Source organism: Erpetoichthys calabaricus, chromosome 18 (genome assembly GCF_900747795.2).
Source record: "Erpetoichthys calabaricus chromosome 18, fErpCal1.3, whole genome shotgun sequence".
NCBI classification, from domain to species: domain Eukaryota; kingdom Metazoa; phylum Chordata; class Cladistia; order Polypteriformes; family Polypteridae; genus Erpetoichthys; species Erpetoichthys calabaricus.
In genome coordinates, this window is record NC_041411.2 from 54,881,800 (window position 1) to 54,909,112 (window position 27,313).

A 27,313-nucleotide genomic window follows, 5' to 3' on the forward strand; every position below is an offset into this window, starting at 1 on the left:
ACATGGATTCTGATGTGGGAGGTCAAGTTTTAAGCAACAAAAGGATAGGATAAGAGAGGTACATATGACATGATTTATGTATATTTTCAGAAGGCTCGGATTGAAATACAACAGACAAGCTGGCTTGCAGTAGATATCAAGCCAGGTCGGATGGCAGATACTTGAAATTCAGCATAATCATTGCAGAGAGACTCAAACAGAATACAGGCTTCAGCAGATTTGTAACAGAAGACATTTAATGTAAATAAGTGTAAGGTATTATACACAGGAAGTAGAAATGTTAGATTTGAGTACCTGTTGGGAAGTCTGAAACTTGAAATTACATCTTATGAGAAGGACCTAGTAGTCGTAGTGGAGTTATTACTATTTACATATAATTGGCAAACTTTGTTGGGCCAAATGGCCTGTACTTATCAAAATTTTTCTAATGTTCTAAAGAAGTTAAATAATGCATATAAAGACAGGAACTAAATGAAAGACTTAAACAGTTAAGTGCATCTTAGTGAGGTCATACTTAATAAAGAAAAGCAGAATATTAACTCTCTTTGTGGGACTCAAATTTATAACTTTATTTTTTAAGGGGTTAATCCATCTGTGCACATTCTCCTCAGCCTTCTTATTTTCTTTAATGATCAAATCATCATGCACATACTCTAGGCAACTGAGTGTCTCCTATCTATCCTCTTCTGAGATAATGCAAAATAAACACCCATATAATAACAGATTCAACACTGATTCCTGAGGCCGAATTCATTTTTCTCTACATGCAGTTCATAATCCATCTTTTGCACAGCTGTCATAAATATACTTCTGCCACTTGTTATTTTCTAAGGTACAACCAAATCAACTTCCTCATTATTCTATCATTTACAGGTATGTTTCCCAAACCAATGAATATTTTGTATTATATATGTATATAATACAAAATATTCATATTATATATATATATATATATATATATATATATATATATATATATATATATATATATATATATATATATAAATGCATTTTATCTCTGTACTTTTTGATTAACTGTCTTAGCACAAGGATAACAGTGATCAAAGGTTTCTTGGGTATAAACACAAACTACACCTCAACTACCTGCATCTCTGCCCTTAGCTGGCTGTATAGAACTTTCTCCCATATTTTCAAGTTATAACAGTTTATACCTTTACAGCTTCCCCAGTCTTATCTATCCCCTCTTCTACTGAAGGGCTGGAAGTAAAACATTTTTCAGCCATATTTTTGGGATGTTATTTCCTTTCTATTATTAACTCTTCACCAAATGTCATCCTTGCTAGAATGTACATGCTATTTGATCCTGACACTCTGTGATACTTTTTAGGTTGCAAGACTTAGTTGGTACTAGTGAAAAGCAATAGGCTATATTTGGGTCATATGGTATTTGGCATTTGGCAGCATCTTGTGGATATTTTCTTTTTTCAGTAAATGACTGAAGTACTGGTGCCAATGAATCAAGATGTCTTCAGTTAGTGTCAAGACCTCACTATTCTTGCCCTTAAGTATCATCTTGTCTTTTGAGCACTGGTCTTGGATGTGAGGTGCTATGAACAAGTTATTCTCCCTTTTAATCTATTTAGTTGTGTACAAATCGTAAAAGTTTGACTTTTTTCCTAAGATATATTAATCACATTGATTCTGATATAGATGTAAACTATAGCAGTAAAATATTGTAGAAGACTTGTAAAATTTGAAAAGAGGAATGTTGATCCCCTTTCACCTGCAGATAGCAAGTCACTCTTTTCTTGGGGCTGCAGTTGTCACACCTGGTTGACAATAGTGAATAGACAACATCATCATCTGCAGCAACAAAATGTGTTGTTTTCAGGTTCTTCTTTTATTGTGTTCCTGAGACAAATTTTCTTATTTCATCCCAGGATTGTGTGTGAGAAAATGAAAAAAATACAACAAAATGCAAGGTATAGGTAGTTGTGCTCGATATTTTAAATGGAACAGTGAAGGGAGGGTTTGCATTATGTGAAGTAAAAAAAAACATAAAAAAGGCACTTGTGTAAACACTGCATTAGTGTTCCTGTTTAATATCTGAATTTACAAAAATAAACTTCATATAAACTTTTGAGACATCATGTCTGTTAAACAAATCTGTCCATCCTTGTTCTTGTAATAGTGTAGTTCTGAGGATTTCCATCTAGAAGTTAAGAGGGAATGTGGGTGTGACAGTGCCTTTGGCAGAACTGTCTCTTGGTAAGAAGGGATAGATTGGACATAAATAAAGTAAATATGTAGTAAATGGAAGGGCTCAAAGCAATAGTTAAGTGTAGAGGATTAAACAGAGCAAACACTTGAAAACCTACAGAAGTCAGGATAAATATTTTAATCTTGCAGTAGAAATGAAGCCTGGGATTCTTCAATGAAGGTTAAATGAAACAGATGGAAATGCAATATAACACGTGGGAGAGATCTATAATAGGAAAGCAAATAAAAGCTTTTGACCTCTTTAGTCAGTAGGTGGCACTGAAGCAACAAGCATGCAACACATGGACTGAAAACAATAATATAAAATTTGATTTTGCTTTCTACAGAAATGAGTGCAAATCCACTTCAAAACAGTGGCATTGAACTAGGAGCTTTTGATGGAATGTCTGTTTACTATCTGAGAATTGCAGAAGCAGAACTGACTACAATCCCAAAAGGTGGGTTACTGAGCTAACACAGTTTGAACGTGATGAAGACATAAATAACAGGAGAAATGACAGCTAAGAAGTAAATGAATAGAATTTTGTGATTGGAATTTAATATTATGATCACAATAGTTGGGGGGAATCTGATAACTCCAGTCTCAAGTATCACTATTTCCAGTCAAGATTGAAATAAAAAAAATGGAAAGCATTTACCAAACCCTGTAAAACGACAAAAAAAAAAAACAACTTATCTTTCATCTATTAATGTTCTGAAAAATCATGTTAACAACAAGAGCAGATGTGCTTTAAGTCTAGTGGCTTTATTGTCATACTATCCATACACATTATTACAGCATACAGTGACATAAAATAACATTCCCCAGGACAGTGGTGCATCATACATAAACACTAAACAAGTGCAAAACAGGTAAAGAATTATACTATACTATAAACAGAAAAATAAATAATTGATAAGTAAATGAATAGATAGTAATCATTTGAAACAGATAATAAATAAATCATAACTATCAATAATAAAAAAACAGCAGTAGCAAATGTACTGCACATAAATAAGTCATCAGGAGCAGATCTGAGGGCGGGAGGGCAGCAGAAGGTTCAGAGTCTTGACAGCAAAGAGGTAGAGGATGTACCTTCTGCCAGATGTAAGTGGAACAAAGACTGAGGAAGTAGTGGGAGTGGTCTTTCACAATAGGCTTTATGGATGCAATGCTTTATAAATAAGTCTTAAATGGAACCAGAGAGGTCCCAATGATCTGGTTTGCTTTGTGCGCTGTTGTAGGACTTCATGGTCAATGCCAATGCAGTTCCCATACCAGACTGTAATGTAGCTGGTGAGAATGCTCTTGAAGGAATGTGGCGAGAATGAGGGGAGGTAACCTTTCCTTCTTCAGCTGCTGAATGAAGTGAATAAGCTGCTGAACCTTCTTGTCTATAGAGGTGGTGTTAATTGACCAAGTAAGGTCATCTGCCAGGTGCACATCAAGTACTGTACTCTTAACAAATTCTATCATACAGCCCTTGATGTGCAGTGGCATTTAGACAGCATGGGCCTTCATGTAGTCAATGATCATCTCTTTCGTCATGTCCACATTAAGAAAGATATTATTGCATTTGTACCAGTCCTCTAATCATTGGATCTCCATTCTGTATGCTGCATCATCCCCACTGCTGATGAGACCCATCACTGTTGTGTCATCTGAAAATTTAATGATGGTTAGGGCTGCATGCAGCCATACAATCATGAGAAATCAGAATGAACAAAAGTGGGCCGAGTACACAGCCCTGGGGCGCACCAGTGCGCAGAGTGATGGTACTGGAAATGGTGTTTCCGACGCAAAGTGTCTAGGATCTCTGTCAGGAAATTCAGGATCCAGTTGCATAAAAAAATGTTGTAGCCTAGCAGACCCAACTTCCTTAAGCTTCTGAGGGATGATGGTGTTAAAAGCTGAACCGATCATTTTCAGTGTCATTTCTTTACTACCCTTTTATCATTCTACAGATTTACCGTCTTCCCTGTATGAATTGCACCTTGATTACAATAAGATCGGAAAAGTGGAAATTGAAGATTTTATAAGATACAAATATTTACAAAGGTAATTTTTGAAGTACATCATAAGTCAAGCACTAGCTGCTGGACTGTAGATAGGATTTTATCTGAACATTAATTAAATAAATATGCTAACTGATGGAGCACTAAAATCGATTTAGAGAGTACAATAAAGATAAGACAACTGGACAATGTCAACTTTTACAACTGAGAAAAACTGAAGTAAAGCAAAATGCACACTTTTACACAGCTGAAGAACAAAAATAGTGTTGCTGACATTTATTTACTTGTTCCATGAGTATTTAACATCTTTACTTGCTTTATCTGATTCAGAGTTGATGAAGCTGGAACCTATGCTAGCAATTTTGGGCATAATCCAGTCTATTATTTCAGCATTTTAAAGAGTATATTAGTTAAGCATATCTTTCTGTTTTCAGGCTTGGACTTGGGAACAACCAAATAAAATCTATTGAAAATGGAAGTCTAGCCTATCTTCCAAATTTAAGGGAACTTCACCTAGATTACAACAAACTTAAACATGTCCCAGCTGGTTTAGCATCTCTGAAGTATTTACAGGTAAGTATAATTGACATTATTGTTCATGTTCAAGTTTACCGTCATATGAAGTGAACATGATGCAATATTATTATATTACATAATTATGACCAATAGTACAACAGGTCAGAAAATAAATGAAAGTAATAATTCACAAGTAATGGAAGACCAAACAGTAAAATAGCATCCACTGATTTATATATTTTAAAAAAAAGTTTGATGTAAAATAAAAATATTTTCTTGAGACACCTCTGTAACTTTGAAGATTCTGAGTTTATGGCATTGCCTGCCTAAAAGCTTTTCACATAAATATGAAATTCACCTTAACAAGAACATTCAATTTTATTTAGATAAAGGATTTAACACAGTAAAGGTTAAAGTTATATTATGAAGAATAAAAAGATGGCACAAGTTAAAGATGAAATGATCCTGGAACCTCTTAAAGCAAATTTGCATTTTGGAGTTCTGCAATACTATTTTTCTGCAGCTTATAATCACTGAAAAATAGCCAATTGGAAAGGGAATATCTGTGACCTTTACACTAGAAGAATGAGTTTCACTCTGGGAAGAATTGATGCAATTATAAAGAAGTAGTAATTTGTCTCTTATATTTCAAAAAACAGGTTGTCTACCTCCATTTTAACAACATCAGCAGTATTGGAGTAAATGACTTCTGTCCTACAGAAGCCAGAAAAAAGAAAATTGTCTATTCTGGCATCAGTCTCTTTGGAAATTCCTTCAAGTACTGGGAAGTACAGCCAACTACTTTCCGCTGTGTCTCTACTCAGATGGGAGTTCAGCTTGGTAATTTCCGTAAGAGAAAATGAGGGGAAAAGTATTACTTGTTAATTACTTGAAATGTTAAAATATTAAATCTTTGGGTAATTTTAAATCTAAAATGCAGGGGAGACACAAAAAAATGAAATGCAGTTTTTTTTTTCTTTTCAAATCGTTATTCAAAAACACCTAATTTGTGCTTAATAAAGCAAACAGGTGATATGGCCTATTTATATTATTGATTGAAAATTTTCATTACAGAACAAGATTTACCAAGGTGTCAAGTTAAATATGTACTGTATCAAAAAGGACACGTGAAAATTCAGTACATGGATAGTTAACTTGATAACTAAGAAAGCAAAGGTGTTGCTTTTAATCCTACAGTTTTGCTGAAAATGCTTTCATGCCTAAATACTTTACCATGCACAATTTTGCAGGAGCCATAACAGTAAAATACAAAATAAAGGAAGGATCACCAGTGAGTAATTTAGGAAGTACATTAGAGATTACAGCTAAGTAAACCACTTTTCTGTCTAAGTTTTATCTAATTCCTTTTTCGAGGCTCCCGCCCTCCTTTTTATTTTTCATTATTGTAATGCAAAACAACATGTATCATAACACATTACTTTATATTTGTTAATAGAATATATTCAAGCTTGTAAGACATTGATCTTGTACTGCAATTAATCATATTATTTGTTATTATTTAAAACGTGTCTGCGAATTTCTTTCTTTTACTTCAATAAATATGGTAAATATCTTCCAACATGAAGATTGCCAGTCAGACTCCTTGAAACACCCTATTTCTGCAAACGCATCTCCACTATTTGTCATGATTCTTTCTATTTGTAAATACCTTTACATTCTTTTTTTTATAGTAAGTCTCTGCTGCTTTAACTTTTTTTCTCACTGGAAACGAGTGTGCCACAAACATCATAATCTGTCATAGGTAGTGTTCACTATGAAAGAATCACTTCCAGAACTAAACGTTTGCTTCAAATTTCATGATGGTCATGAAATGAGCTGGCTGATGACTGCAAAATAAACTGCTTGGTACTGATGCAAGTTAGGAAAATGTTCCAGACACTACCTACACACCTTCTTCTGTAGTAATTTCTTTTTAAATTAAACACTAGTTTCTGTCATTAGCTGAGCTTCTAATTTAAATTAATGACCTTTCATTTATTTTGTGCCAGTATGTCTTTATGTCTGCAGCTTTCATAAGCATTTGTGATGCAATCAAGTTTGCGATCATTTAAACTGAAAAAAAATCTTTGTTTATGCATATTCATGTAATTAAGTTAATTTTATACAGTGAACTTTTCATTGACATGCTGAGGTCTCTGAACATACTGTATTTACAAATATAGTATGGTTAAAACAGAAAAGGATTATGCAAAATGTAATTGGGCACATTATTGGTTATTATTACTGTTTGGTAAAATATACAAGACTTAAAATTAACAATGTAATCAATATACATAAAGAAACACTGCACATCTTCTATTGCCATTATGCTCCTAAATCCAAAGTTCAGTCATATTTAGATCATACTTGTTTTTTGGGGCATAATCCCTTTCCTGAGCAAAAAAAAAAATCTCTCATATAAAATTTTGATGTAATCCTGCTGTTAGAATTGATTCATCAACAAAGAAACGTGAGTGATAAACCATTCACAGTTGCATAAACAAGAAATTGCTACATTTAAAAAACAATACGGAGTGCTTTTGAAAATAAATGGCTCATTTTTTTTTCATATGCTCCTCGTTCCATTATTCCTGTACAGTTTAATTACTGATTAGTTTTTGAGAATCTATTTGGTCTCATCCCAATTTATTTTGTGTTTTTCTGCACTGCTTGCATTGTTTAATTTGTAAATCATTTCTGTTACTAATATTTATGATGTTAGCTCCTAGTGATTGCGTATAATGGGTGCCTTTTTTTCCACAATGGTAGCCTTCATTAATCACGTCTTGTGATGGGAGATGTAAGCACACAACTAATATAAAAGATGGTGGCAAACAGAATGCCATCCAGAACCTGACTTAAGTTAAGACCTCTTATCATACTGGCAATTCTCAATTTCAGAAGTTGCTTACCAGCAGTGTTTTCGAGCATACTAGCACCCATCACACATTTCAAACCCTGCCCAAATCCCATCCATTCTTCAATCCCATGTTATCTTATAAACACTTCCATCTTAGATTGAATATTAACTTTGGGCAGTGCTCTAAACACCAAGGGGACCACTCACAACTCCAAAGTGGAATCCCCTCCTCACCTTTGTGTGATCAAATATAAAAGTACTGCAGCACTCGAAACTTCAAGTGGTCTGCTGTCTCCCTCCACCATCAAATGTAACCATACTCTGATGCTTTAAAACACTAATCTTAAACAGAGAGTATTGACACTTGTGTATATCTCGCTTAGGCACTGGCCCAAATCACCTTCAAAGCCAAATTATTTTTAGGAAAGATCTTTGGTAACCACTGGTTTCTGTTCTAAACTTTAAACTAGAGGTAGCTACACGGTGGCATAGTGTTCACATTGCTACCTCACAGTAAGGGGAACAGGGTTCGTGACCCATGTCGTCCCTGTGTACAATTTGCATTTTCTCCCTTTGTCTGCATGGGTTTCCTCTCACTGAACAAAGGACGTGCAGGTTAGATGACTTGGGGACAATAAATTGTCCTGTGTGTATGTCCGCCCTGCAATAAACTAGTGCTATGTTTAGGGTTTGTTCCTGCTTTGGGCTCTTTGCTACTATGCTAACTGGGATATGAAAATGTGCATCGATGCCCTTGGCTTGTCTTAAATACAATGTTCTTATAGCTTCATTTGAAAAATTTTACAGATTACCAACATTTTTGAAAATCTCCTTAGACTCTCACCTTTCAGACAATATTTACAGGACATTTGTGATTAACTTTCTTAAAAATTTTACAAACTCTCTAAGCAACTTTTGATCAAAATGCAAGTTTTCATTCGGTTCTTGAGGCTTAAAAGCGTTTTGCATCATATGCAAGTTCAGTCTTCCCTGTACATTAGTTTTTGATCTACCACCCCACAACAGAACAAAGTGGACAGTCAAGACCAACTTGGGGCATGTATGTAATCTGTTTGTTGTCATTTGCTAAGTGTGACTAATGTAATGGTAAGGTAAGGCTCTGCTGCACACTGGGATCGGTTATACAAGGTGGCACAGGGAAACAGGAAATTTTGGAACTAGGTGTTGGCGACCCTGGGGAGTCAGCAGTTGTTTGGGACCAATGTGACCTTGCTTAGAACCCCTTGCCATTAGTTATAATGGAGCAGTGGAGTTCTGTGCAATGAGCGAAGAATGGTGGTAGTGTGACTGCTGCACAAAGGGAATTTTGGCATCATTACCAGTTAGGTCAACATAATCATGTCCTCTCCGCTCATGCGATTACAACGTGGGTGTGTAATTTCGAAGAAACGGGTTCAGCTTTAAAAAAGAAGTTCCCAGGTGGAGCCACTATGAATCATGCATCAAATGTTATACAAAAGTTTTTGACAGTATTCTGATTGTTAAAATATCCAATATTTATCCTTTATTTATTAGTGGGTTATCATTGTTTACTCCTTCTATACTACTGTGTTCATGACAGGGACGTTTTGCTATATTTTTCTTTGTCTCAGTTGTACTGTGATGTGGATTCTAGTTAATGTAAATCAGGTTATTTTTACAGTTGGTTTAAATACTAGTTTTTAAATCTATTCAATGCCTTAGAATATATTCCTAAAATGATGTTAGTTGCTTTTCCACAGCACAACTTAAAAGTGTTTTTGTCCTTTCACTTTAGTGTTTCCCATTTCACTAAGTTGTTTTACATTACTATACTTTAAAAGTGTTTGTAACAAAATATGCTAATGATGTATCAAACAACTGAATTTAACATACCAAATTTTACTGCTATATATATGACAGATAGTGTTGTTTATTTTGAAGAGACTTCTAGAAATGGGCAGCAAATGTCCTAATTAGACACTGATTGGTGTATTGTAGAAAAACAATATTATCCTAAAGTTACAAAAACTGTTACCACATCCTGCATTTTAAGATCACAACACTCAAAGCAGCTGTGGAGCTGATTAACCCTAACACACTGAATCAGGTAAATTAAAAAATACTTTAATTAATACACTATAAGGTAATTTTTGCTTGCCAAAGCAATATGCCAAAAATAAAGCTGCCCTAAAAAAGTTTTTCTTCTATCAAGTAGGGTAAAATGAGCTTTGCACTTGTCCTCCCCTTTGTCTAAATTGAACAAAATTGCTAAAAATTTGATTTCTTCATCTTTTTAAACCACCCACTGTTTTTGAGAGTGTCTGTTAATAAGAAACATACGGAATGGATCTGCAGTTTGGCCTCAAGTCTCACTGCCACGTATCACACAGTGATCTCTCTCTTTCTGATTTTCACTGTGTACCTAAGCCCCTGATAGAACATAGAAAATCAAACAAAAGGCCAAGCAAGACTAAAGCAAAGACAATGAGCACTGTAAACACAACAACACACATTCAGATAGATAGATAGATAGATAGATAGATAGATAGATAGATAGATAGATAGATAGATAGATAGATAGATAGACACAGAGTAAATACAGTACACTATTAGCCAAATATTTGGTAATGCCCGAGAAAGTTTTATGTTAATGAAAGAAATTAATATCTTTTTTTTAATCAAGATGTTAATAAATTGATTAACAATACAGCAAATTTATTACTAGTGTTGCTAATGTCTATCACTGCTTCATATGGCTGATTTTTATAGTATTATTCACATAAGACTGCAAAGCCTTATTTTTAGCAACCATTCCTTCAGTGTCCTAATGGTCAACTCCCTTAGCTTATCCTTAATTAGTCATTTTAAATGCTAATTGGCTATTAAGGAAATCTTCATACTTGCATTAGCCTGTTATTCTGTTCACTTGGTTGCAAGGTCCTGTCATTACTAATGTTCAGTTCTAGATTCAAAAATGGACAAAATAAAACTGCTTTCAAGAAACTTCTCAGTCAGATCTAATCAGTGTTATCAGCTTCCTGGTGTCACCTTTTCTCTCCTTTAGACCAGGGGTAGGCAACGTCGGTCCTGGAGTGCCACAGTATGTGCAGGTTTTTGTTCCAACCCAGTTCCTTAACGAGAACTCAATTATTGCTGATGAAGCACATATTGCTTAAGTGACATTTTAATGCTTCATTTTAGTGGTCTCGCTTGTTAAGGTTCTCCAACCTTAATTGCTTATTTCAATCTTAAACTGCTGCATTCAGTGTTTTAATTGCTCCTTATTAGCAATAAGATGTAAAACAGGGGTAGGCAATGTCGGTCCTGGTGAGCCGCAGTGGCTACAGGTTTTCATTCCAACCCAATTGCTTAATTAGAAACCAATCATTGCCAATCTCAGACCTTATTTAATTTTATGGCTTGTTAGTCTGTGCAATGTAAGGCTTTTATATCGTAGATTTTTTTCCTTTCCAAGGATATCATCCAAATGATTTGAAGCCTAAAACAGATCATTTTCAGTCTGTCACATTTTTCTATTAAGTGTTTTATTAAATCAAACCGTGCATGATGAACACACACAGATGTAATTGGAAAAAAGCTAGCTGGAGAACTGCTGGCTGCTTTGTCTTTTACATCTTATTGCTAATAAGGAGCAATTAAAACACTGAATGCAGCAGTTTAAGATTGAAATAAGCAATTAAGGTTGGAGAACCTTAACAAGCGAGACCACTAAAATGAAGCATTAAAATGTCACTTAAGCAATATGTGCTTCATCAGCAATAATTGAGTTCTCGTTAAGGAACTGGGTTGGAACAAAAACCTGCACATACTGTGGCACTCCAGGACCGACGTTGCCTACCCCTGCTTTAGACTACACTGGTATTTGGTGTGTATTTAAGAAAGAAGCCAACTGAGGACTTGTAAGGCATTTGCTTCTCAAACTAAAGACTCTAATCTACATATCTTCTTACGGTGTTGTGCATCTAGGGCTTCCTATTCTTTTTCTGTCATGTTTAGTTCTCTTCTCTCAAGACATTAATAGATGCCTTTGTACAAGATTTTTAGTTTCTTGACATTCTGTCACATGGAATAGCCTTCATGTTGCATAAAAACTGAACTGAACTTTAGGAATATGGGTACCTTTTAACCAAAGTAAACAGAATAAAAGGTCTCAGCGGGGCTAATGTAATTACAAAGGCTTCTCTAATTAACAAACAGCATTTAAAATGACTGATTACAAGTAAGCTTAAGGAGTTGGACGTTAAACTGGAGGAAGGGTAGCTGAAAATGGGGCTTTGCAGGCATTTGTAAATAATAATTTAAAAAGGTCAGTCATTTCAAACAGTAATAGTCTCTACCAACACTAGTAATGTCTTAGCTGCACTTTTAGATCAATTTTATGGTATTGTGATAAAAAAATGATCAATTTCTATTAAAAACAAACATTTTTGGATGTGTGTATATATAGTGTGATTGTCCATATATGCATGCATATATACTTAAGTATAAGTGTGTAAGTATAACAGTATACACACACTGATTTTGCGCTACATCAATATTTATGTCTTTGAAAAAGAAACTATATTCTCCTCCCTTTTTCCAATGCACATTTAAATTGACACAATCCTCTACACAAACAGTTAATGCCTGGCACAGTCTAAAAGACTTTAAACTACCAATGATGAAGATGTGAAAGACTTTAAATAGGACAGCAAATTTCAATACTTTTTGTCTTCTCTAGTCATTGTTTATTTATTGAAGTACACACACTAATAATTATGGCCGCAAAGAACTTCACACATTAACATTTATAGCTACAATTTGGAGAGTCCGGACTCTCTGAACCTTGGACTGTGTAGAATCTCTGATGAACAAAAATGTAACTATATAGCAGACAGCCATCAAGTTCAAATTTCTGTCATACAATGAATTCAGAAAATATTCAGACCTCTTTATGTTTTACTCATTTTGCTATGTTGCAGCCTTGTTCAAAAATCATTTAAATTAACAACACTCAGTATTCTAGAATTTTAATTAAGCAACACTCAATATTCTAGAATGAGAAAGGGAAAACAAAATTTCAGAATTTTTAAAAATTTATTAAAAACAAAAAACTTTAATTATCACATTGACACAAGTATTCAGACCATCTGCTATGACACAAGAATCTTGGCCCAGGTCTATTCCATTCTATTAATCAACATGGAGATATTTCTATACCTTGTTTGGAGTCCACCTGCTATTAATTCAACTGATTGGACATGATTGGAAAGGTGTATAATGGTCTACATAAGATCCCACAGTTGACAACGTGAATCAAGTTGAAAACCAAACCATGAGTTTGAAGACACTACTTGCACAGCTTGGAAACAGAATTTGGGGAAGAATACAAAAATGTTCCTGCAGCACCGGAAGTTCCCAAGAACACCTCTGCCTTCATAATTTTAAAATGTAACATGTGTTTGAACAACCACAACTCTTCTTAGAGCTAGCCACACGGAGAAAGTCAGCAATCGTGGGGGAAGGGCCATGTCAAGGGAGGTGACCAAGATAGCTAGTCTAGCTGATATCCAGAAAATCCATGCCAAGATGAGAGGAACCACCAAAAAGACAACAGCATCTTCTTTGCAAAAGAGACAAAGATACATGGAACCTGCTTGGAGTTTGCAAAAAAAAAAAAAAAAAACCCCTAAAATACTGTCAAACCATGATAAACTGTGGGATTAATAAAGTATCTATCTATCTATCTATCTAAACAGGATTCTCTGGTCTAATGAAACCAGGTACCACTCATCACCTGTGCAATACCATTCCAAAAGTGAAGAATGGTGGTGGCAGCATCGTACTGAGGGGTTATTTTTTAGAAACAGGGATTGATAGACTATACAGGGTAGAAGGAAAACTGAATTAAACAAAGCATAAAGAAATCCTTAATAAAAACCTGTTCCAGAGTATTATGGAGCTCAGACTGTAACAAAGGATTACCTTCCAACAGAACATTGACATTAATAACAAAGCAAAGACAACAAAGAAGTAGACTAGGGACAACTCTGAAAATTTCTTGAGCTCCCCAGTCAGATCCCGGACTTAATCCCAACTGAACATAAAAGGCAGTTGAATCAGGCACACAGTCTAAGTGGATTCTTAAAAATGCGTAATCTATAAGGAGGGACATCAAACAGATGAGAGTACTGTGACTGTTATTCTACCTTTTCAACATATAATCAAAACTTATCTATTGATGCCCTTTTCAAAACACAATAGATAGATGATAAGATAGTGTGACAAGGCAGCCTCTTTTTCCCAGAGACGTTCAGTTTTTGAGATCTAAAGCAACATTCTGGCTGTTATTCATAAAATCCCTAAAATTGTTGAGGACTGCATCTTGATTATTACTTAAGACTGTGAAAAGAAACAGCAGACCAATATATTTTGTCCCACCCATGTATGACACATTTGTGATTTGCACTCATGCAGCATAAATTATTCGTAATGCAAGGTTTGTTTAAAGAAAAGTTCACATGGAAATTTTACTCAGGCAACAGCTTTAAGGACTGGGCAGAGCCATGTTCCTAATTAACAACAACTTATAAGTTAAAAAAAATATATATACACTGTATATATATATTAGAATAGTACAACAATCAACGCAAAGGAAAGTCATTCAGCCTAACAAAGTTCACCAGTGCTATCAGCTTAATTCATCTAAAATAACATCAAGTCTACTTTTGAAAGTTTTTAAAGTCCTAATGTGTACCACACTGCTTGGTACCTTATTCCATGTGTCTGTGGTTCTGTGTGTAAAGAAAACCTTCCTAATGTTTCCAACTGTGTCCCTGTTCATTTTGATGACCTCATTTTAAAATAACACTGCTACTTATATTATTATCCAAGTCCGCCAATTCTGTGTCTGAAACAATTTTGTGTCCATCTACAAACAACACACTGAACTTCCTTTACTTTAGTTTGATGCCCCTAATCTTTCATGTGGCACATTGTCAAATGCTTTCTAAAAATCTAGATAAATAAATTATATGCTCCACTTTGATCATATCATTTTGTTGCTTCCTCAAAGAATCCCTGCATGTTGGTAAAACATGACCATCCTCTTGTGAACCCATGCTGACTGTTCAGTAAATCTCCTGTTTTTGCCATGTGTTGCTCAATTCTACCCTTAATAACTCCTTCCATGAATTTACCTGTAATGCATGGTAAGCTTACTGGCCTATAGGGGCTTGGATCTGTCTGGTCACCCTTTTTATATAAAGGGATAATATTTGACATTTTCCAGTCCTTCTGGATTTCTCCAGTATGCAGTGACTTCCTAAAAATATGTGTCAAGGGGTTATATATGTACTCACTAACCTCCTTAAGAACTTGAGGATAAATATTATGTGGTCCTGGTGATTTGTTTGATTTCATCCTATTTAATCTGAACAGTACCTCTCCCTCTAAATTTTCCAAATCACTTAAGTACATCCTTAATAGTTTCTTTTCCCACTGGGAGGTTATCTACTTCTGCACATGTGAAGACTGCTGTTTCATTGTCTGAATTTTTAAAATTCCCCATTACTATTCCAGATGCACTTTACCTTCTCCTTGACTGTTCTTTTACTGCTAAAATATTGAAAGAATCTTTATGGGTAATCTTTTGTCTTATCTGTTATATTTCTCTCCAATTGCCTTTTAGCTCTTTAATAACTTTCTCAGTGGTTGCCTTCATGTTCTCATACTGACTGCAATTCACATTGGAGTCATTAATCTTATACACCTTACTTATACAGCTGTTTTTTTCTCTGTAGCTTAATTTTCAACTTTTTATTAATCCACTGTGGTGTTTTTGAAAATTTCCTAATAATTACAAATATAGGTATGTAGCTGTGCTGCATTCTATATAAAATGTTTTTAAACCTGTTCCACTGCTCCTCATCTGTCTCCACACTTAAAAGCTAATTCCCAGTATATCCTCCTTAGACTTTGCCATGTCTGCTCAAAATAGGTCTTACCAAAGTTAAATTTGACAGTTTTACTCTTTGCAGCCACACTCTTCCAAAACACTGAGAACAATATTATGTTATGGTCACTTGACCCTAGTGGTTCAACCACCTCTACATCCTCAATTTAATCCTGATTATTACAAAATAATAAAACTTAATAGGCTTCACCCCACACTGGTGCTTTAACAGACTTTGTTAAAAACACTCATTGATTATTTCTTAAAACTCCTGCGCTTATGCTAAGGCATTTGCCTTTTTATTATTATTAAAAAGATGTGATTTGAATTTACTGTCTGCACTGGGCACTATGACACACACTTAAAATAAGGTCTCTTTCCCTAGTACTTTCCAGATGAAGTTAGATGTCCCCACTGTGATGGGACTTACTGTCCAATTGAAGAGGACTTGTGTTTAAATTCAATTTGACATACAAAACAACCCCACCGCCTTTTTTATTCGATCTAATGATTACTTGAATAAGCATTCTATTCTTGACAAATTTCAGTCAGGTTTTAGAACAAACCATAATGCAGAAACTGTGCTGGTTAATGTAGTAAATGATTTGGGAGTTAATATGGACAGATGCCATATACTGTATCTGTTTTTGTTCTCTTAGACTGTTTCTTCATGCCAGTCCCAAGCCCAGATAAATGGGGAAGGTTACGTCAGGAAGGGCATCTGGTGTAAAATTTTACCAAATCAATATGCGGACAACAATATAAATTTCCATAATGGATCGATCGAGCCACGGGTTAACAACGATCGCCACCAGTACTGTTAGCCAACAGGGTGCTGGCGGAAATTGGACTACTGCTGGCCGAAGAAGAACAAGGAGAAGGAGAAGAAGAGGGGGGAGATGTGTCCAGAAGCAGGAGGAGAGGAGGAAAGTAAACAGAGTGGAACTGAGGGTAGGAACTTTGAATGTTGGCACTATGACTAGTAAGGGGAGAGAGTTAGCAGATATGATGGACAGAAGGAAGTTTGATATATTGTGCGAGCAAGAGACTAAATGGAAGGGGAGTAAGGCCAGGTAGATTGGAGGTGGATTCAAATTGTTCTATTATGGTGTGGATGGGAGGAGAAATGGGGTAGGAGGTATTCTGAAGGAACAGTATGTCAAGAGTGTTTTGGAGGTGAAAAGAGTGTCAGGTAGAGTAATGATTATGAAGCTGGAAATTGGAGGTGTAATGATGAATGTTATTAGTGCATATGCACCGCAAGTTGGGTGTGCAATGGGTGAGAAAGAAGATTTTTGGAGTGAGTTGGATGAAGTGATGAACAGTGTACCCAAGGGACAGAAAGTGGTGATTGGAGTGGATTTCAATGGGCATGTTTGTGAAGGGAACAGAGGAGACGAGGAGGTGATGGGTAGGTATGATGTCAAGGAGAGGAATGAAGAAGGTCAGAGGATAGTGGATTTTGCCAAAAGGATGGACATGGCTGTGGTGAATACGTATTTTAAGAAGAGGGAGGAACATAGGGCTATGTACAAGAGTGGAGGAAGGTGCACACAGGTAGATTACATCCTATGCAGAAGAGCTGATCTGAAGGAGCTTGAAGACTGCAAAGTGGTGGCAGGGGAAAGTGTAGTTAAGCAGCATAGGATGGTGGTCTGTAGGATGACGGAGATCAAGAAGAGGAAGAGAGTGAGGGCAGTGCCAAGGATCAAATGGTGGAAGTTGATAAAGGAAGACTGCAAGGTTGAGTTTAGGGAGGAGGTGAGACAGGCACTGGGTGGCAGTGAAGAGTTACCAGACAGCTGGGAAACTACAGCAAATGTAGTAAGGGTGACAGCAAGAAGGGTGCTTGGCGTGACATCTTGACAGAGGAAGGAGGAAAAGGAAACCTGGTGGTGGAATGAGGAAATACAGGAGAGTATACAGAGGAAGAGGATGGCAAAGAAGAAGTGGGATTGTCAGAGAGATGCACAAAGTAGACAAGAGTACAAGGAGATAAGGCGCAAGGTGAAGAGAGAGGTGGCAAAGGCTAAAGAAAAGGTGTATGATGAGTTGTATGAGAGGTTGGACACTAAGGATAGAGAAAAGGACCTGTACCGATTGGCTAGACAGAGGGACCAAGCTGGGAAAGATGTGCAGCAGGTTAGGGTGATAAAGGATAAAGATGGAAACGTACTCACAAGCGAGGAGAGTGTGTTGAGCAGACGGAAAGAGTGCTTTGAGAGGGTGATGAATGAAGAGAACGAGAGAGAAGAGGTTAGATGATGTGTAGATAGTGAATCAGGAAGTGCAACGGATTAGCAAGGAGGAAGTAAGGACAGCTATGAAGAGGATGAAAAATGGAAAGGCCGTTGGTCCAGGTGACATACCTATGGAAGCATGGAGGTGTTTTGGAGAGATGGCAGTGGAGTTTTTAACCAGATTGTTTAATGGAATCTTGGAAAGTGAGAGGATGCCTGAGGAGTGGAGAAGTGTACTGGTGCCGATATTTAAGAATAAGGGGTATGTGCAGGACTGCAGTAACTACAGGGGAATAAAATTGATGAGCCACAGCATGAAGTGATGGGATAGAGTAGTGGAAGCTAGATTATGAAGTGAGGTAATGATTAGTGAGCAGCAGTATGGTTTCATGCCAAGAAAGAGCACCACAGATGCAATGTTTGCTCTGAGGATTTTCATGGAGAAGTTTAGGGAAGGCCAGAAGGAGTTACATTGTGTCTTTGTGGACCTGGAGAAAGCATATGACAGGGTGCCTCGATAGGAGCTGTGGTATTGTATTAGGAAGTCGGAGATGGCAGAGAAGTACGTAAGAGTTGTATAGGATATGTACGAGGGAAGTGTGACAGTGGTGAGGTCTGCGGTAGGAGCGACAGATGCATTCATCATGGAGGTGGGATTACATCAGGGATCCGCTCTGAGCCCTTTCTTATTTGCAATGGTGATGGACAAGTTGACAGACGAGATTAGACAGGAGTCCCCGTGGACTATGATGTTTGCTGATGACATTGTGTTCTGAAGCGATAGTAGGGAGCAGATTGAGAAGACCTTGGAGAGGTGGAGATATGCTCTAGAGAGGAGAGGAATGAAGGTCAGTAGGAACAAGACAGAATACATGTGTGAAAATGAGAGGGAGGTCAGTGGAATGGTGAGGATGCAGGGAGTAGAGTTGGCGAAGGTGGATGAGATTAAATACTTGGGATCAACAGTACAGAGTAATGGGGATTGTGGAAGAGAGGTGAAAAAGAGTGCAGGCAGGGTGGAATGGGTGGAGAAGAGTGTCAGGAGTAACTTGTGACAGACGGGTATCAGCAAGAGTGAAAGGGAAGGTCTGCAGGACGGTAGTGAGACCAGCAATGTTATATGGCTTGGAGACGGTGGCACTGACCAGAAAGCAGGAGACAGAGCTGGAGGTGACAGAATTAAAGATGTTTAAAATTTGCACTGGGTGTGACGAGGATGGATAGGATTAGAAATGAGTACATTAGAGGGTCAGCTCAAGTTGAATGGTTGGGAGACAAAGTCAGAGAGGCGAGATTGCGTTGGTTTGGACATGTGCAGAGGAGAGATGCTGGGTATATTGGGAGAAGGATGCCAAGGACAGAGCTGCCAGGGAAGAGGAAAAGAGGAAAGTCTAAGCGAAGGTTTATGGATGTGGTTGGAGAGGACATGCAGGTGATGGGTGTAGTAGAACAAGATACAGAGGACAGAAAGATATGGAAGAAGGTGATCCGCTGTGGCAACCCCTAACGGGAGCAGCCGAAAGAAGAAGACTTGAGTGCAGCATTTGACACCATAGACCACAGTATTCTTATAAATTGCCTTAGACAGTGAATGGGCCTCTCTGGCATTGCCTTAAATTGGTTTCAGTCTTAACAAGTAGAAACTTCTTGGTTAGTTGTGGTAACTGTACTTCAGAGATACAAGACACTATACATGGTGTGCCACAAGAATCTATTCTGGGTCCACTGCTCTGTTCAATCTACATGCTTCCATCAGGTTAGAGTATCTCAAAGCACAAGATGAGCTACCACAGCTATGCAGGTGATACATAGCTGTATTTATCTATTGCGCCTCATGACCCTCATGCTCTTAGCTCTCTGATCCAATGTCTTAACAGTATTTCTAATTGGATGAGTAGTAACTTTCTCAAACTAAATAAGGAAAAAATAGAAATCTTAGTGTTTGGAAAACATAGATATAGTGAGGATATTAGAAATAAACTTGATCCCTTACATTTAAAAATCAAGGCGGAGGTAAAGAATTTAGGAGTAAACTCTGACTTAAACTTTAAATCACACATTAACCAGATTACTAAAACTGCATTCTTTAACTTAAGGAATATAGGAAAAGTAAGACTTCTTATACCTTTACAAGATAATGAAAGATGAATTCATGCCTGTGTCATTCAGAATTGACTTTAAAATAATACTTTATAAAGCCTTAAATAATCTTGCTCCATCGTATATTTTGGAATGCCTGTACTCCTACACTCCAAGTTATAACCTTAGATCTTTGAGTGGAGGTCTGCTTATAATTCCAAGAACCAAGCTTAAAAGAAGTGGTGAGGTGGCTTTTTGTTATACACCTAAAAAAAAGGAGTACTTTACCTATAGAAATTTGCCACGGTAATACTGTGGAATATAAAATAAAATGTTAAAAACCCATTATTTTAATATGGCTTTTTTCGCAGCTACTTTCCAGTTGTATTCCTTATAGACAATATGGTCATAGAATTATCATGTTCTTTAGGGATCCACAACCTGCACTAATCCCCACTGTTCTCTGCTGTTTTTTCTGGTTCTTCTGTGGTGGTGATCAGTGCCACCACCTGATCAAGGCACCATGCAGCCAACTGAGGTGCTGTAATGAAGGCGGGTGTCTCCACTGTCAACAAGACCAAATGAAGCATGAAAAATAAGAGGTCTGATTGTGGAACTTTTATTAAAGGTAGAATGCTCAGTGGGGGCTGTGCAGACTTTGGTTTTGGAACCCCAGGAGATTTTTTTTTTTCTCCAGCCTAAATGGAGTTTTTTTTTCTGTACTCTCGACCATTGTTTTTCTTTTCTTGTAACTTTCTTTTTGTAATCTTGTAAAGCACTTTGAGCTACCTTGTTGTATGAAAATGTGCTATATAAATAAATGATGTTGTATTTATAGCCTTTCTAAAAAATGAGCATCCCACTATAATATACGTAGTCCCATCTTTTCTATTTAGCCCGGTTTCTGTGATTGTTATAATATCATAATTATGCTCCGCTATATACATCTACAATTCACTTGTTTTATTTTTGATACTCTTAGCATTAAGGCAAGCTAATTTTAATGCATTATTCATTCTACTTTTGCATTTAAACATTGGGTTAGAATTTATACTACTATGCATTCTTATTTTTACACTTGTTTGTTCCTTCATGTACAGTTCTAAACCTGGCCTGACCTAAGCTCCCTGCCCCCTAACCCACAAGCCTAGTTTAAGCAATCCTCAACTAACCTACAAATACACCTCCCCAACACATTGGTGCCCCTCTGGTTCAGATGTAACCCATCATAGCAAAGCTGGTCACATCTGTTTCAAAAGGAGTCCCAATGCTTTATAAACCTATACCCTTTTTCCCTACACCAAAATCTGAGCCACATGTTAAGCTTTCTAATCTGCTCAATCTTACCTAGTGGCCTACTGGTGCATGGCACAGGGAGAACTTCAGGGAAGTTTACCTTGTTAATTTTGCTCCTTAGCCTGACACCTAATTCTTTAAATCTGGATCATAGAATTGACAGACTATCCTTATGTATGTCATTTGTTCCAACAAGGACAATGACAACTGGATCTACCCAACAGCCTATCACCCTTTCCAGTGAGGTCTCCCACCTGTGCACACAGAAAACAACACATCATGTGAGACTCTCTGGTGCAAACCTGTACTTCAACACCTCTAATGATTGAGTCCCCATCTATCAATAACTCTCTCTTTCTGGGAACTTATTTTGAGGTGGCCCGTTGGGGCTCCTTATGCCTGCCTACCACCTCAGAATTTTCAGAGACAATGTCCATATCTGCAAACAGTTTCACACTTCCATTTCTGGGGTTGATGCCCCCAGACAGTGTGCACACTTTACCATGCGCCTTGTGACCATGACCCACATACCTCTACCTGTCTGGTCTTCCATAGTCTTCTCCCACACCACCTTAGGGGTGTATACTGTCTCTCTAAAGGACATCAGGTCTGCAAGTTATCTACTGCAAACACAGGGCAGCCAACACCTCCTCCGGTTCAGTGATTCTTAGCTTGAGGTACAATCAGCTGGGATCTCTTGCAAATGTAATCCCCATTGAAGACTGGCTCCTTCAACCATCCTCTTAAAGAGTCTAATATCCAACTGGACTTTCATTGCCTTGGCCTCATTACTAAAATTTGAATTTGGATTACTAAAACTGCTCAACTTTGTTATTTTTTTTAAAAAAGCCAAAAATTACATTAAAACAACTGCTAGTTATTTTACTCCTTCTGACCCCTCAAACTCCTGTAACATTCTCCCCCCTCAAGTCTTTCAATGAGGTGTCTGTCAGTTCTCCTAACTTTAAGCCATCTTATCCGTTACTAAAAAGCTATTCACTTACATTGCTTGAATTCCTTCACATTAATGAACCCTTACTCTGTCTCTCTCTTAATTGCTCTACTTTCCTGTTAAAGCTATTACTTTTTTAAAACACCTTTTCTTTCTTACTAAAAAAGACTCGCTTACTGAATATCTGCTACTAATTAACTTTTTATTGTCTTGCCTATTCCTACAGCTGCTTCTCCCTGATCAATGCCTTAACGCTAGACTACATAACACAGAGTGCTTTTCTTTACCTCTTTGAAGTCAGCCATTGACTGCTGTCACTGTCCTGCTCCACTGACAGACTGAGGAGATTGTTCCTCCCCCACACTATGCGACTCTTCAATTCCACCCGGGGGAGTAAACGTTAACATTATACAAAGTTACTGTCTGTTATACCTGCATTTTTATCACTCTTTAATTTAATATTGTTTTTTATCAGTATGCTGCTGGAGTATGTGCATTTCCCCTTGGGGATTAATAAAGTATCTATCTGTCTATAAGGAATTGTTGTTCCTGTTACTTATAACTATTCATCACTAAAACACTGGATATTTACTAACAAAGATGCTGGTGTCAGATACGCTGCTTACTCCCCTTCCTTGCCAATGCTAGTTTGAATACAAAGATGTCTTAAAAATGAAATTACATGTTTACAGACAAGTAATATAATAATACCTTATCCATTATTATATTCCTGTTAGTCCAGTAAGGTCCACTGATTCTTGTAATGTCATTGTGCCCTAAACTAACCTGTGCTCTATGGATGATAGAGCATTCAGCTCTACAGCACCCAGACTTTGGAACCACCCCCCCTCAAAGAATTAGATAAGCTGATTGAAATCATTCTTCTAAAAATAACTTAAAATGTACTTGCTCAGGAAGGTATTTAACTTACCTCCAACATTCTGACATTTCTTTCTGTTTACCCTGTCTGGTGCTCAGGATGATTTATGTTTGTACTATAAATTATGTAATCTTTCTGAGTTTTCTTGTATTTTGTATATTTTGCATTTTATTCCAGTATATTGCCTCTTATTCTAATTTGAAGCTTTGCGTTTCCTGTACTTATCATTATTCAGTGTTTTATGTGGATATTATTTGTATCCAATGTTGAAAATGCCCTGTTTTCATTTTGAATTTCTGGATGCACTTTAAGAATGAGAAAGGTGCTATATAAATAAATGTATTATTACGTTAATTTTAGAACCTCCACAAACTACCACAAACTGCACTATGCCTTGGCATCAGTTGTACAAGCATATTTGACTGTACTAAGAAAAGATATTCCATATAAAAAGCATTCAGAAAGTATTTTGATGTGCCCTTCACTTTCTGCTCACTTTATTGTGTTGTAGATTTAATTTTAAATGGATAAATTTGCCATTTATTCCTATCAATCTATACTCAATTACGTATAATGAAACTGTGAGAATATCTTTTCAGAAAGGTTTGCAAATTGAATTAAAATCTCTCATTTATGCAAGTATTCAGACACTTTGTTGTAGCTATCCTAATTGTGGTCAGGTGTGCCCTCTTGGCTTTAATTGTCCTTGGGATGTGCCTAGAACCTGACTTGAGTTCACTTGTGGCAAATGGAATTGATTTAACATAGTTTAGAAACGGATACACTTGTGCATATAAATTCCCATAATTCATACTGCATGCCAAGACAAAAACCAAGCCATAAAGTCCAAGGCACACTCTGTAGACCTCACCGATAAAACTGTGGTAAGGCATAGATCAGGGCAAGGACCATTTTTCTGAGTGTTCCCTAGAGCATAGTGACCTCAATCATTATGGAATGGAAGATGTTTGGAATCAACATCCAGCCAAACTGAGTAAGAAGGTAGGAAGTGCCTTGGTCAGAGAGGTGACCAAGAATCCAATGGTCACTCTAACAGAGCTTCAGAAGTCTTCTCCGGAGATGTGAGAACCTGGGCAGCACTATTCAGATGAAAGCCACTCTTTACTAAGAGGTGTATGACAGTCCACTTTGGAGTTTGTCACGTGTTATTTAAAGGACTCTGACAGCATGAGGGAAAAAGATTCTCTGACCCAATGAGATTGCAGCCCAAATGCAGAGAGGTTCTTAAAGAAAACCTTGTCAAGAAAGCACAGAGCCTCAGACTTGGGACACAGTTCACCTTTCAGCATGTCAATGACCCAATGCATAGAGCCAAGACAATGCTGAAGTGCTTTGAGGCAAGTCTCTGACTGTCCTTCAGTGTCCCAGCCAAAGACCAGCATTAAACACCATAGAACATCTGTGGAGAGACCTGAAGATGACTGTTTACAGATGCTTCCCATCACCTAAGGGAACATGAGAAGATCTACACGTAAAAATCAGATGAAGTGCCCAAATCCAGGTTTGCAAAAATTGTAGAGACTTACCCAGGAGAACTGAAAGTTGTAATAGCAGAATAAAGAAGTTTTTACAAAGTACTGAATAATGGTCAGAATACTTACAGGAATGAGATTTCAGTGTTAGATTTTTTAATAAAGTTGCAAACCTTTCTGAAAACATGTTTGCTTTCACTTTGCCATGGGTTACTGAGTGTAGATTGATTGGCAAAAATGGCAAATTCATGCATCTAAAATAAAATCTATAGCACAATGAAGTGTGCAAAAAATGAATGGATAAGAATGCTTTCTGAATCCTCTAGAAGTCTAAGAATAAGGTTAATGGTGACCGATTTGTTCACTTAAAATAATAAACGATCATATCAAAAAGTATTTTTACTTTTAAGTGACAAAACCACAATTACAAATGCATTGGCAAAGATGAGTCATATTTGGTTGATTGTTTATTAACAGAAAGTTTTACCTATTAAACGGGTCTGAATTTGATAAGTGAATTTTTAAAGTGACCAGAGTCCACCACAAGAGTTCTAATGAGGACAAATAATCATCACCAAAATTAAACAAGCTGCAAAATTATTTCATGTGTCAAAGACACCAGTCTAAAAAATATTACCCTAAGTTCTTGTCAATAAGCCGCGGCTTATCTAAGGAAAAAAGTTGTGAAAATGAAAAAATAGAATATCGGCTTATACATAAGTCCGGCTTATACATCCATCGCGGGGGTTGCGTTCCAGAGCCACCCGCGAAATAAGAATATCCGCGAAGTAGAAACCATATGTTTATATGGTTATTTTTATATTGTCATGCTTGGGTCACAGATTTGCGCAGAAACACAGGAGGTTGTAGAGAGACAGGAACGTTATTCAAACACTGCAAACAAACATTTGTCTCTTTCAAAAGTTTAAACTGTGCTCCATGACAAGATAGAGAGGACAGTTCAGTCTCACAATTAAAAGAATGCAAACATATCTTCCTCTTCAAAGGAAGAAACAAATCAATATGTCTGTTTGGCTTTTAAGTATGCGAAGCACCGCGGCACAAAGCTGTTGAAGGCGGCAGCTCACACCCCCTCCGTCAGGAGCAGACAAAGAGAGGGAGAGGGAGAGTTTGTTTTTCAGTCAAAAATCAATACGTGCCCTTCGAGCTTTTAAGTATGCGAAGCACTGTGCAGCATGTCTTTTCAGGAATCAGCTTTACAAAAGATAGCAACGTGAAGATAATCTTTCAGCATTTTTAGACGAGCGTCTGTATCGTCTAGGTGTGCAAACAGCCCCCCTGCTCAATCCCCATACGTCAGAATCACAGATAGTCAGCGCAAGATTGACAGAAAAGTAAGCAATCTAGCTTCTCAGCCATCTGCCAATAGCGTCCCTTGTATGAAATCAACTGGGCAAACCAACTGAGGAAGCGTGTACCAGAAATTAAAAGACCCATTGTCCGCAGAAATCCGCGATATATATTTAAATATGCTTACATATAAAATCACAATTTAAATGACCGCTACGCGCTCGTGTTGACTCGGCGACGCCCAGAGCAGAAAGAACGCGCTCCGGCCGCTCCAATCGCGCCATGCGGGGAGTGAGAGAGACGGCAATATCTCACACTCTCTCCCCCCTTAAAGAAATTAAATGGGCGCGAGTGAGACCACTGACCTCCCTCCCTTCTATTAGTTATAGGTTATAGTATGTTCGGCTTATCCATGAGTCCGGCTTATCTATGATACGATTTTATTTTAAAAATTCGTATGATTTTTGGTCTCCGGCTAATACATGAGTCCGGCTTATAGACAAGAACTTAGGGTAATAATAATTCTTTGCATTTATATAGCGCTTTTGTCACTACTCAAAGCACTCAGCAATTGCAGGTTAAGGGCCTTGCTCAAGGGCCCAACAGAGCAGAGTCCCTATTGGCATTTTACGGGATTCGAACCAGCAGATCTGCCAGTGCAGATCCCTAGCCTCAGAGCCACCACTCCGACAATGAATAAATTGCATTAGCAATATGAAACAGTGGCTGCAAGACAAAGCTCACCACTAAAGATAGGTGGACACTTTACAGGATAGTTGCTAAATTCCACAAAAACACAACCTCAAAAGTCACCAAAGAATTGAATCCAAACCTCTATGACTTAGTTTCATTAAGGACTGGCATTTGGAAATTGCTTTTAAACAAAGCAACACAAAAATGGCTATACCCTGGTCAAAAACACACAAAATCTGGTTCCTTAAATAAATAAAATGAATATAGTCCGATAAGTCCCCATCTTTTGCCCCATTTTGTACCTGTAGATGGGTTTATATCTGGAGAAAGTCAAAGAATGCCTTCAGCTGACAAAGTTCCAACTGTTAAAAATGGTGGATGATGTGTAAGATTATGGCCAGATATAATATACAATTATTATGTCCAATGATTGCTCTGTATTTTTGTTTGAGACCGTTTTACCATTATAGCTAAAATCAATTCAAACAGTGGAAACACTGTTCACTCATGATGTTCCTCTATTCCAGAATGACAATGCCCCTAAACACACTGTTAACCTAATTTTAAGAGTGGTTCCATGAACACCAAGATGAATTCAAATACCTTCCATGGCTATCCCAATCATCAGATCTAAACATCACTGAGCCTTTATGGGAAGTTTTGGAGGACAGATTTACAAAGTAGATTTCCACTTCCTTAATCGCTTTTAGAATTTTTCTTCTTAAAAAATGATGCAATTGTACCATAAACATAGTTGAAGACTTACAGGATAACATTCCAAGAAGAACTGAAGCTGTTCTGGAGGAAAGGGGTAGCAATAT

At 37.1% G+C, this 27,313-nt stretch overlaps 2 protein-coding genes across 2 annotated transcripts in view; one reads left to right on the top strand and one right to left on the bottom strand.

The window, feature by feature from the left end:
- aspn (asporin (LRR class 1)) overlaps positions 1 to 6,277 on the top strand; it is a 28,230-nt gene extending 21,953 nt beyond the window's left edge. Inside the window, exons 5-8 of the mRNA XM_051921511.1 lie at positions 2,568 to 2,678; positions 4,186 to 4,279; positions 4,671 to 4,809; positions 5,412 to 6,277. Of these exons, the coding sequence (XP_051777471.1) occupies positions 2,568 to 2,678; positions 4,186 to 4,279; positions 4,671 to 4,809; positions 5,412 to 5,615 (548 nt within the window). The 3' untranslated portion in view covers positions 5,616 to 6,277. The remainder of the gene's footprint in view (positions 1 to 2,567; positions 2,679 to 4,185; positions 4,280 to 4,670; positions 4,810 to 5,411) is intronic.
- Positions 1 to 27,313, bottom strand: part of cenpp (centromere protein P) — a 410,887-nt gene that overhangs the window by 98,579 nt on the left and 284,995 nt on the right. The gene's annotated exons all lie outside the window — the stretch shown is intronic.